At 45.0% G+C, this 13,102-nt stretch overlaps 1 protein-coding gene across 1 annotated transcript in view; it reads right to left on the bottom strand.

Annotated features, from left to right (window-relative positions):
• EIF4A3 (eukaryotic translation initiation factor 4A3) overlaps nt 1-1,358 on the bottom strand; it is a 43,015-nt gene extending 41,657 nt beyond the window's left edge. The window contains exon 1 of the mRNA XM_075338117.1: nt 1,082-1,358. Within this exon, the coding sequence (XP_075194232.1) occupies nt 1,082-1,262 (181 nt within the window). The 5' untranslated portion in view covers nt 1,263-1,358. The remainder of the gene's footprint in view (nt 1-1,081) is intronic.
• Nucleotides 1,359-13,102: the final 11,744 nt, after the last annotated feature.

Raw genomic sequence — 13,102 nt, 5'->3', positions numbered from 1 at the left:
CCAACTTATTGAAAAGACAATCTATATGAAGTCTTATGACTACAAGTCCAAGCTGTTGCTTAACAACAAAGAGGCGACAAATCAAACCCCAGTGGAGATTGGGGCTGTCCCTTCAGCCAACAGAACTGAACACGGCTCTTATCCAAGATACTTTGTCAGCACTTCTCCCACCAGATTTCTTCTGTCTCCCAGGACTGGAGTGAATGAATGGACATAGACGCAAATTCACCACTTTTTTTTCTCCATTAAGGGACTTTGTTTCTGTTTTGGGGGTGAACATCTTCAAAATGCCAATCGATTCATGAGTTGGTGCCAAATCAAAAGGTCTTTATCCTGAACGGAACAGTTTTTGTAACTTATGGGCAAAGCGAAACACGTTTCGCAAAATGGTGCCAATATCGCACCAAAAAACTGGTGCGCAGAAAAACATACCATGGGGAACAGAGTGAAGGTGTGCGAAGCTTTGCAACTTTTTTTTTTAAAAAAGTCACAACTCATGAATCAGACGGAAACAACAACAACACCGCCCCAGCTGGGGTCACGCGCGCAACCGCCCAGCTGGGGTCACGCGCGCAACCGCCCAGCTGGGGTCACGCGCGCAACCGCCCAGCTGGGGTCACGCGCGCAACCGCCCAGCTGGGGTCACGCGCGCAACCGCCCAGCTGGGGTCACGCGCGCAACCGCCCAGCTGGGGTCACGCGCGCAACCGCCCAGCTGGGGTCACGCGCGCAACCGCCCAGCTGGGGTCACGCGCGCAACCGCCCAGCTGGGGTCACGCGCGCAACCCAGACCCATGAGTAGGCTAGAACATCAATATACCCTACAGATAAGGCAACAGAGTCACATCGAAGGAAAAGCACAGAATAAAGAAGATTCCCTTACAGCAACCAATCAGATTGCAGCTTTCACTTTCTAGTGGAGCATAAAAATGAGAGCTGGAATCTGATTGGTTACAATGTGCTCTACACCAGTCTCCGTACATTCCAGGCGCGGACAAAGGGAAGAAGGCGAGATTTCCACCATATGTTACCCAGCATTCACCGGGCTGCTCAGCTGTGGAATGCCCACGGCCTGCACTCACCATACGCGTATATGCCTCTGAGTAAATCTTCCCGCAGTCCCATCGTGTCGAAGGTGGGAGTCACGTCCACTTCCTCGCTCGTTTCAAACTCCACTTTCGTCATGTCTTCCTCCCTCAGGAGTCGCTTACGGCTGGACCCGCTGGTCACCCCCACAGGCCCGGCGGCTGCTGCACTCGCCATTTTCCCGACAGGCTGCAAACCGGACACTAGCGGCTGATATCGCGCCGAGGCACACTATGGCAGGCGGAAGCGGGTTCCCAGAAGGCAGCGCGAGCGAGCAGGCAGTCCCATAGGATACGTCATGACGCTATCACGTAACATCGCGATACTTCCTCCTCCCTGCGGAAGAGGAAAATCTTTCATTCAGGTTGTAACTAAGTGCGCCGCCATTTTATCGGAGCCTACCCAATTTCCGAGACCCGTAGAAAATAGTCCTTGTGTGAGCACAGAGAATCAGTGACGTTCCAGCCTTGCCGGCTCCTCCGCGTGTACAGAGCCGCGCCTTTACCACCACGGTGCCGTGGGCTTCTGACTGCAGCCCGCTGTATAGAGCCCACACATAGATCCGGCCTGTTCTTATGCTCACATGGCCATTCTTCATTCTGGCCGACCCACGTCAAGGGTCCTCATCCTAGCAAGGCCACACGATTATGAATAAAGCTTTGTCAAAGCCATATACCAGGAAATATAAAAAAACAAAGCAGCCTTCATTAAAGCATGACATACCAAAAAGAGAGAAACAGCATCAAAAACACCTAAAAAATGTAATTTACCTAATAGGTGCAAGAATGTAAAGCGCCATGGAATAAATGGCGCTATAATGAATAATGTATGCAACAAAGACGCAAACTCTCATGGGATCGTACTCTAAGGGTATATGCCCACGATCAGGACATGCTGCATCCTGGACGCGGCGGGTCCTGACCTGTGGGGCCGCGAGTCTCCTCCGCAGGAGAACGCAGCCACTCAAGACCATGACTTGGACTCGGGCCGCTGCGGTCTCTCTTCTGTTCTCCCTGCGGAGAACACTCGTGTCTCTGCAGTAAAGCATTGACGTGCTGTGGCTCGGGAAGCCGCATCGCAGTTTGGTTTACGCTTCGGGCCGCACGCACAGTGGGTATAGGAATTCTAAAAATCCCATCCACTGTGCTTGTACTGTACAATGCAGCGTTTTTGGTCGCAGCTGAAACACTTTGTGCAAAACGCTGTGAACCCTGATTGTGGGCACGCAGCTTAAGGCCTCATGCACATGTTGAGTATTTGTTAATTTTTTTACCTCAGTATTTGTCAGTCAAAACCAGGAGTAGGTAAAAAATGCAGAAGTGGTGAAGTGTTTCTACAAGGCTATGTCCACACTCTGCAGTTTTGTCGTAACCATAAAAATGCACCCTGTGGCCAAAAAAATAAATCGCATCTTTAGGCCACAAAACGCATAAAAAATATGCATCAGTTTTTTAACCATACATTTTTGATCCGTTTTCTTATCCCCAATGGGTGAAAAACGCAGGGTAAAACGCAAAAAGAGTTGACATGCTGCATTTTTTGTTGTCACTGCAAATCTGAAATCTCAGACTTTGCTGGGGACAGAAAAGCATGCAGTTTGTGGTGACTAAAAGGTGACCACAAACTGCACCAGAAAAACATAAAAAAAAAAACCTGCAGCATGCGCATGGGGCCTAATACTTTCCCACTTCTGGTTTTGGCTTAAAAATACTGAGGTAAAAAATTCAAATACTCAGATTGTGCACATGGCCTGAGACTAGAGTAAGGCGGCCATATTTTCTCTCGTCCAAGAAAATCGTTCCAATTATGTTAATCAGAATCTGATCAGTGTGATCTGATTTTCTTGGATATAAAGAAGATGGGGGGGGGGGATATGTCTCCATCCTCTCCGTTTTGTCAGTCCGTGGAAATTAGATGTCATCTGAGTGAGTTCCATGGTGTTCCACAGACCCGCTGACTTGCATGGCCGAGGACAATCTGATTTAGGCCGGATTCAGACGTCCGTGTTTCAGGTACATGTGACATCAGTTTTTAACACAGATGCCACACTTACCCATGTTAGTCTCTGGAGTTACACACACGTCCGTGTTTTGACACAGACCGTGTGCCCTTCGTGGCCCTGCATGCACATGTAACGGGGTGCCAGGGGTGCCTCGGTGGTTGTAGTCGTGGCCCCATTTTCTATCAGGCTAACCCCCGGCTCCGCCGTCACTATTGGGGCAGGAGATGGCTTGATGGGGCAGAGTGTGGTGATGCAGAGAACGCTGTCAGACGTATAAAGACTTTGCAGACGACGGTCAGTTGAATCAGAAGGCACGTTTATTGCACACATCTTCACAACAGTGGCAGTAAGCTGATAGCGTCGTTTCACAACTCCTGATGGGGGAGAAAACACGTCTTCTTATAGTCTCCTCTCGTGGGGATGTGCCCGGCTACTCTACTTCACCTGGGCTCCCACTCCGGCTACCGCAGACCAGACCCACTCAAACCTGTTTCACCATAGAGGACACTTTCTCTTTCTCTGTTCTTCGTACGCTGCTCACTTAGCTCCCACACCCTGCCCCCACTGCTCCTTCTCTCCTGTCCCGGACTCGACTGCCTCCTGACTCAAAACCTTTTTCCTACAACCCACTCTCTCCCTCCCCCCAGCTGCCGGCTCCACCTCTCTTCTGCACTGTTTCTATGGGGACAGCCGTCCCACCCGGCCACTAGGGGAAACCCACTAAAACAGTATAAACACAATTTATCATTAACATTAACATTACAACTTTATCTACCCCAGCATGGGGTATCTTCAGGGGGGAAAACTACTCCTATTTGTAAGGGGACCGTCCACCCCTTACACACATACGGAGACATGTCCGTTTTTCTCCGGCATCACAGGTGTCACACGGATCACACACTGATGTGATTCGTGTGACATCAGCGTCACACGTACCGGGGAAAATATGGGTCTTTGAAATAAAAAGATTTTCCATATTCACCTGTATCCAGCGATGCTGTCTCCGGCTCTACTGTCTCCTGCTTCTGACCCCCGCTAATTGTGCTCATTGAATATTCACTGCACCTCTGACCTGGAAGCAGCAGCATTGCGGGGGACAGCATCACCAGTGACATGTGAGTATCCAGCAAGCAGTGTGCGTGCGATGACTCCAGGAGGTCATCTGAGTTCCCAATAAACTCTGATGAACTTGTGAAGTTACCAACGTGACATCAGTTGCGCGCACACTGCTTGCTGGATACTCACCGGTCACTGGTGATGCTGTCCCTGGTGATGCTGTCCCCGCAATGCTCCGGCTTTCAGGTCTGAGGTGCAGTGAATATTCAACGAGCATAATTAGCGAGGGTCAGAAGTAGGAGACAGCAGAGCCGAAGAAAACAGCGCTGGATACAGGTAAATATAGAAAATCTTTTTATTTTTAGAGACAAGTGTTTTATCCGGTACGTGTCACATGTATGCAAACACAGATATCACACGTATGACCATACCCATGCGTGTGGCTTGCACCTGATTAAACACGGACGTCTGAAACCGACCTTATAAATACACATTGCGCTTGCTGTGATTTTCTCCTGGCATAGACTCAGTCAGCCCCTTAGAATTACTTTGGAACAAGCGCCGTTCCTGATTATTTGGGGTGCTCTTTTTGGCTTTGTATTTTCATCCACAAATAAATAACAGCAGTGTATTACAGTCCAGGTACATGGATAGCACTTATATAAATCTCATGCCCACTACGCTATTGTGTTTACGCTGCAGAAATTGACCTGCCGTGGGTTGGTTTTTTTTAATTTAAATCCACAAAGTCATTTTCTCTTTCAGAAGCTATGCATTTTATTTGCAGATTTTCCCATAGACTCTGAATGAGAAGAGGAAAATCCTCAGATAAACACGTGTTATCAATGCGTTTCCACAATCAGACCTCGGCCATGTTGAATCTGAACACTGACTGCTTATGGGATCCCAGGCTCATGTTCCCATAATGTGCAGTAACAATCCTATCCAATCTGTGCAATAAAATATAAAGATTATGAATACAACAGAATTAAATTGATGCACAACATCTCCTAAATCAAATAACCCATTAATCATAAAGCCACTCCATAAATAGATATAAGAAACAACAAAGAAAAGCAACGGAGATGAAATAGCTGAGATAAAAATATATTTTTTATTAATCAATCAATAGCTATAGCATAGATAGTAATTAAGGAAAAAACACACAAACACAAAACAAGGTGCTACTAGATGTTCACAAAAAGGAATTTTTGTGGGGGGTGGGGGAACCAAATCCCCCTTTTGATCATTGCCCTCTATTCTAATTATTATATTTATATTTTGTAGTCTCCCTGTACTTCCCTTTAATTTATACCTTTGTGTCTGCCTCTTGTGGGATTAGATTGGGATTTGTTTTTTTCCCTCTCCCTTCCCCCTCCCACAAAAATCCTTTTTGTGAACATCTAGTAGCACCTTGTTGTTAATGTGTTTTTTCCTTAATTACTATTTATGCTATAACTATTGATTGATTAATAAAAAATATATTTTTATCTCAGCTATTTAATCTCCGTTGCTTTTCTTTGTTGTTTCTTAAAATGTAAAGATTATGTCTGACAGCTTCAGCTAGTCAAAAACTGAAAGATAAGAGATTCGGGGCCTCCCCCGAGCCACCAGGTACCACTTATCTGGATGGCGGAGTCCCACAAATCAATCTGCTCAGCTCTACCAATGACTGGCTTCTTTCAGCAAAATAATGCACATTACCACACTGAGGAAATGGTTAGGAATGGTTCAAAGGAACAAGAATTATATTTCAAGGTGTTGATTTTGCCTCATCCCAGAGTTCAAGCATCTGTAGGATTGAGTGTAAAAACAAGTGTGATCCATGGAGGCCTCATCTCTTATCTTACAAGACTAAGGCTGTGTGCGCACTTTGCGTTTTCACCTGCATTTCAGCAGCGTTTTGAACTGCAGCGTTTTCATGCCAAAATGCATGCGTTTTGATTTTCCTGCAAAGTCTATGGAAAATGGGGATTTCTTGTGCGCACTTTGCAGTTCAAAACGCTGCGTTTAATTTGCATAATTTTGTGCAAGAACTCTGCGTTCAAAGAAGCAGCATGTCAATTGTTTTTGCCATTTGGGCTGCGTTTTGCTAACATTGAAGTCAATGAGAAATTGCAAAAAGCAAGAAACATCAAAATTTCAGCGTTTTACCTGCTTTTTAGCTGCAGAAAACATGCGTTTATGACATCAAAATAATGGAATCATATGTCCCTTTACACACACACACATAGTCCGACAATTAAATTAATGAAAAATATTAATTTATTGATATTTTAGCCATGTAGTTTAAAACCGCTATAATTATATTAAATATAACTTTTTTCGTTATGATTTAAGAAATTATATTTGTTTTCATTTTTTTTCCCTTTTTTCATAGTGTTTGTATGTTAAAACTTTATTTAGTAGTGTCTTTGTAATCAAAACGCAGCTGACTTGCAATGGAAAAGCAGGTAAAAGCGCTAAAAACGCGGCTAAAGCGCGGTAAATACGCACGTGTATTTATCGCCTTTTGATGGTCAAAAGAAACTTTGGCAAAAGCAATTTCTGCCAGAGGATGCGTTTAGAACTGCAACTACCTCGACTCAAAGTGCGGTCACAGCCTTAGGCTATGTGCGCACGTTGCGTCGGTGTACCTGCAGTTTATTCTGCACGTTTTCCTTCCCTTGGTTTTTGACCAAATGGCTTTTGACAATTTTTTAGTGCTAAAAACGCGTTTTTAGTGCGTTTTTAGCGCTTTTTACCTGCGTTTTCACCTGCGTTTCTGCAGATGCGTTTTTGAGATCAAGACACTGAGAAATAAAGTTGAATTAGTCAAAAAGAATGAAAAAAGAGAAAAAAAGTATAAAATTAACTTTTAATAAAATTATATGGGAAATTATCAATTTTAATGTAATAATAGTGGTTATGCACATTTTAACAGAAAAATAGCTAAAGTTTATTATTTTTTAACATTTAAATTTTCGGTTATTGTGTGTGTGTAAAGGAACATTAGAACCCATTAATTTTTGGCCAGAAAAGCATGCGTTTTTGGAGCCAAAAACGCAGTTGAAAAGCAGGTAAAAAGCATGAAAAACGCAGGAATTGTGATTTTGGTTGCTTTTTGCCATTTCTCATTGACTCCAATGTTAAGGAAACGCTGCAGAAATGGCAAAAACAACTGACATGCTGCTTCTTTTTCAGCATGGTTTTTGACCACAAATATGCAAATTAAACGCTGCTGAACAAAAAGCAAAGTGCAGACAGGATTTCTGCTTTTCACATAGACTTTGCTGGAAATCAAAAACGCATGCGTTTTTGCACAAAAACGCTGCTGCCAAAAACGCTGCAGAAACGCGGTAAAAAACGCAACGTGCGAACATAGCCTTAAACAGGAGTTCCGGCTCTGCTGACATCTGCATCAAGGCAGGAGCGGAGCCGTTGACATCACTTCTACTGATCCCTCCATGGATGCCACCCCGCCGCACAGCATGCCAATAATCACACAATTGTGAAACTAAAAAGTACAGCCCTCGTGACATCAGATTTGGTGGAATGTCAGTCACACATGTTCTGACAGCACCCTTCGTAAAAAAAAACCCCTCTACTAGCAGGTTAATTTTCACTGACAATAATGGATGTTTTTCTCATAAAAAGTTAGATGATTCAGTGGTTTTTTTTAATTATTATTTTGTTAAAAGGTATTGTCCAGGATGATGATAATGATGACCTATCTTTATGATCATAAGTATGTGATCAATCACCTGTTTTCAGATCCCGTGACCACCAGTACACAGTATACCGTCAGAATGCCACAGTTTGGTGCCATACATAGTTCAGTGGCTGTTCTCAGGTACTGCAGCTCAGCTCCCATTCACTTCAAAATGTGAATGGGAGCTGCGGTGTCCCAATCCATCCATCCAAACAATCCATAAGGACTTCTGGCGGCTGTGGGGCATGGTAAGATCTGGGTTTTTAGAGAGAAAAAAAAAATAGGTTTAAAGGCATGGCAAGATCTGGTTAATGAGGATTCTGGTTTCAGATCCCCACCAATCTCATAAGGATGATCCATCCTAAGAATAGGTCATCAGTAGCATAGTCTTGGAAAACCCTTTTGAAGTACACAATAATTTACACTAAGAAAAACTTTTTATTAATGTTAAATAATTTTATACAAGTTTAATCATCTACTGATAATCCTCTACCAAAATGATCTTGTGTGACAGATTTCCAATCCCTATACCATCACCTACGGTATGGCAGCAGTGCAGAAGTGTTACAGACGAAAACTGTACTAACATCCAGTTTTACCTGCAAATACCACAAGGACATTAAAGAGCATTTGTCACTACAATCATACTCCCTGAACCACGAGCTGTATGAATCAGTCACTGGCTGCATTACGGCAGATACTCTGTTATGTTACAGCATTTCAGAGAAAACACATACATTGAAATGCCAACCAGGGGCCATGTGTCTCGAATGACTATCCTGAAGCAGGTTATAGGTTGCTTTTTACTGCCCCGTACACATAGACTGATAGGTCTCTCCCTATACACACAGTAAGGGTTCACTCACACATAACACGGCCAAGTGCTATCCAATGTTTGTTGGCTAGCACTCGGCCCAATGTTAAAGTATGAGGCAATGCCAACTTAGGCAGGAGTCACACTTGCGAGTGACTCATGTGAGAGTCTCGCATTGCATCACTGGGCACGGCCTGCCGCTCTCCAGACAGTAGCGGGTCAACTATATAGAAATGCATGCGGCTGACCCACTCCTGTCCAGAGAGCAGCAGGCTGTGCCGGGTGATGCGATGCGAGTCACTCGCAAGTGTGACTCCAGTCTTACTCAGCATGCTGCGAGTGCATCTGCTTATTGGATGACGCACACAAGTCTATGGGTGCGTGGAAATCAATGGACTGCACTCGAGCGTCATCAGAGTCTGATATACACATGTGCTGCCCCCGTGCCAGCAGCCGCTGCTGCTCGGATCCTCACCTCCTAAGGGGGTGGCTCGAGGGTCTCCGGACCCGGGGGTCCCGCGGACTCGCAGAATAAAAAGGGGGGAACGTAGATGTACGGACTAGGCCGTATTAAGTTCGTGATGCCATCCACGGTGTGTGGTGAAGTGGGACACCACCGCTGCTGTTATGGGGCGCCCGGGGGAGATGTAGTGGCAGCTGGATGTTAACCCCTCCGTGGGAAGGGATGGTTGCCCCGGGGCCCAGTGTCTTTGTGCAGGGTATGGCGATGGCAAGGGCCGGCGCGCCTGAGCAAGCAGGGGACTGTTTGGTTACTCACAGTAAATGAATCACACGAGTCTTTCGGTAAACCAAAGGTGCTGGTGGCCGGCCGCCGCGACCGGTTGCATTCAGGTCCCCCACCCAGGCTGGTGGTCACTGTTCTTTTCCTTTGTACTGACTTTGTGTAAGGTGGACTTCCTAGTCTGAAACTCAGGAGTCCGCTACCGGCTGGATGTGGCCTGAGGAGCCGTGCCCGCAGACGCTGGCCCGTGGGATCTATGGGCCCTGGCGGTGACCTCCTATCCCTATCGGTGGGCTGTTGTCTTCTATGAGGGACTTTGGGTGGGACAGGACCTCTAATCCTGGCCTCAATCAGTTAATTAACCAGGCTGCTGGTTTACGGTCCTGACTTCAGGGTCTGAGTAACCCCCTTTGTGCTCCGGTTTCCGGATCGGTTCCCCGTGACGGTACCGGCAGGCTACAACCCTGTCCCGGTCCACCACGGTTCTGCCGAGCTGTCTTCCTGTCTCCTGCTGACGGAGACCACCGTCTGCCACCTAGCCACAGGCACCAGTGCTCCTACCCTGGCACCGTTCAACTTGAACTTCCTCTGCTGGAGCTACACCTAGATCCAGCTCACACGCCTCTCAACTTGAACTACTAAGCTGATCTACCTGTTTTCCCGCCCCGGGCTGTCTAGACCCCTGGGTGGGCGTGTCCAACTGCCTGATCCTGCCCACTGGTGTGTCTGTCTTTCCCTAAGGGGGGGGGTGACTAGGGTTTCAGGTCGGCTGTGTGTTTCCTAAGTGAGGGAAGGGTGTTGTGCGGGGGCCTATCTGTGACTACCTGGTTTTGCCAGGGCGTCACACACAAACACAAATGGAGAAGTTAAAGGGGTTTTCCCACAAACAATTTCATTTTAGTCAATAGATCTTGGAATACTAATAATTTTTACAATTGGATGTAATACAAAATAAATTTAAAAAATGTTCCTGTGCTGAGTTAATCTTATAAATGTGTACCTGCTATGTACTGTGTATTAGCTGTGGGAAAAAGGAAAAGTTATCCAGTTCCAGAAAGTTAAAAAGTGGATTTTTATTCAGAAAATAATTAAAATTCCATGTTCCATATTTGCATTAAAAACGCATCATAGCAGGTGTTTGATGGAGACGCGTTTCGGATGTATCAGTCCTTAGTCTAGAAACAGACTAAGGACAGATAAGTCCGAAACGCGTCTCCATCAAACACCTGCTATGATGCATTTTTAATGCAAATATGGAACATGGAATTTTAATTATTTTCCGAATAAAAATCCACTTTTTAACTTTCTGGAACTGGATGCTGGATAACTTTTCCTTTTTCCCTTACCTTGTGGTAGTAAGGTGTAACTACCTTTAAGTCCATGCACCGTTCTGGCTGAAATTGAATCTCCTGAAAGGGTGAGCTGTTTTTTTTCTTCTTTTTGTATCTGTGTATTAGCCGTGTTTGACAGTGCAGAAATATGGTCTGATCATACCACATCTCCTGGGTAGGGGAGGGAAAAAAAAGAGAGTATACAGATTGCACAAAATGGAATCATAAATGATTCTTCCTTTGAGGTAAAACATTGTTTAAAAACAGGCAGGAAAATATTTTACTTCACAGAAAGAATCAGCTGTGATCCCATACTATAATGTCTGTATACTACTTTGAGTCCTCCCCTGAACAGGAGATGTGGTATGATCAGACCATGTTCCTGTACAATCAGACACGCCTGTTATGATCCGGAACCATGGAAGACCACCACAAATCATTGGTAAAAGGTGACAAGAGCATTGGTAATTAATCTGGCCGCCATCCCCTTACTAACCATCACAACTAGAAGTAGCCGAGGGGTGAACTAACATCCTGTGCACCGCGAACCCAGCCGGGGAACTAACTATCCTAAAGGAAGGAAAGATGAATAACTCTCTGCCTCAGAAAATAGACAAGAATAGCAAGCCCCCCACATTCAAAGACTGCGGTGATATAGGAAAAACACAATACACAGATAGATGACAGGATTAGCAAAACGTGAGGCCCCCACTGACTAAATAAAAACCTAATAGGAAAGGACAGGAAAGGGACTGATGATGGCCAGAGAAAAACCCTGTAAAATTCCAAATTCCTGATAGTACAAAAATGCCCTCAGATCGCACGATCTGAACTCCGTCCTATACCAGGTGCTTTTGTCATACCAATGAACAGAAAACAAGAATCATAACAAATTCAACAAGCCACAAACACATGGACCCAAAGGAGCTATACTCCAAACAGAACTGCAGGGAGTTCCCCAGCCAAGCAACTGAGGGGGAAAATCCCTGCATGCAAATAAACTGAAAACAACCACAGCAAATGACAAACCCAGATAAGAGCAAAAGAACCAAACAATAAATAAAGAGCAAGCACTTATCTGGGGTAGATGTGGTGTGGAGCAGGATGAAGCAGGCTAGTGATACAAAGAACAACTGACATCCGGCATAGCCTGCTATCAGACCAGGATTTAAATAAGCAGAGAGTTAGCAAAGGAAACGCCCATTGCACAACACACCTGGTCCAAATCCAAACCTTTCCTGGCCACCAGAGGGAACCTCCCAGCAGCCAAAACATAACTAACATTCACAACACACGGCCATTACACAGTACATAGCAGGGACACGTAAAGTGTGTCCACCTATGTCCTGTCCACCGCCATTAACTTGAGAATGGCGGCAGCTATAGGCATAAAAGTGGTGTCTAGGTATAGTAAAGTAGCCATGCGCTACACAATTAAACCACCTATAGCACCACCTGGTGGAAAACAACGGAGTTAGCATTTTTATCTTGAAAACGGAACGAGATAGAGAAAAAAAGTGATTCACAAATTTGTAGGGCATCATCAATTCAATACGAATCGACACCTTGTATACAGAAATGCTATGATATGAAACCCATGACCCCCCCACAAAACATTGAATGCTGGTCATGCATATGGCGCTCATTTAATTTTGATGCTCAAGTGGCCACCGTCAGCTGCAATGCACATCTGGACTCTGGACAGCATACTGTATCTTGCTGCACGTTGTGCAATATGGTAGGTGACACGTTTGCACAAGAATCTGTGATACGTCGTCATAGGTCCTGCAATGTTGCTGGAGGGGTCGCATACACCTGCTGTTTGAGGTGACCTCACAGAAAGAAGTCCAATGGGGTCAGGTCAGGTGAGCTTGGAGGCCACTCCACGCAGCCACCATACCCAATGACTTGTAGGAAGGTCTCCATGAGGTATCGCTTCATGTCCGCAGCCTTGTGAGTTTTACACATTCTAATCATAGCATTTCTGTATGCAAGGTGTCGATTCATATTGAATTGATGATGCCCTACAACTTTGTAATTCACTTTTTTTTCTCCATCTCATTCCGTTTTCGAGATAAAAATGCTAACTCTGTTGTTTTCCACCAGGTGTCGCAATAGGTGGTTTCATTGCATAGCGCATGGCTACTTTACTATACCTAGACACCACTTCTATGCCTATAATTGCCGCCGATCTCAAGTTAATGGCGGTGGACAGGATATGGGTGGACACACTGTATATAAGATTATGTCAGCACAGGAACATTTTTTTATCCACATCAAACTGTGGAAATTATTATCATTCCAAGATCTATTGATTAAAATCAACTTTAAAATGAACTTTGTGGAAAAATCCCTTTAATTTCTCAATTTTCTCCTCAGCT

The sequence above is a fragment of the Anomaloglossus baeobatrachus genome, chromosome 3, assembly GCF_048569485.1.
Source record: "Anomaloglossus baeobatrachus isolate aAnoBae1 chromosome 3, aAnoBae1.hap1, whole genome shotgun sequence".
NCBI lineage: Eukaryota > Metazoa > Chordata > Amphibia > Anura > Aromobatidae > Anomaloglossus > Anomaloglossus baeobatrachus.
The sequence above is the reverse complement of the archived record's forward strand: the minus strand, read 5'-3'. Positions and strand labels throughout refer to the sequence as shown.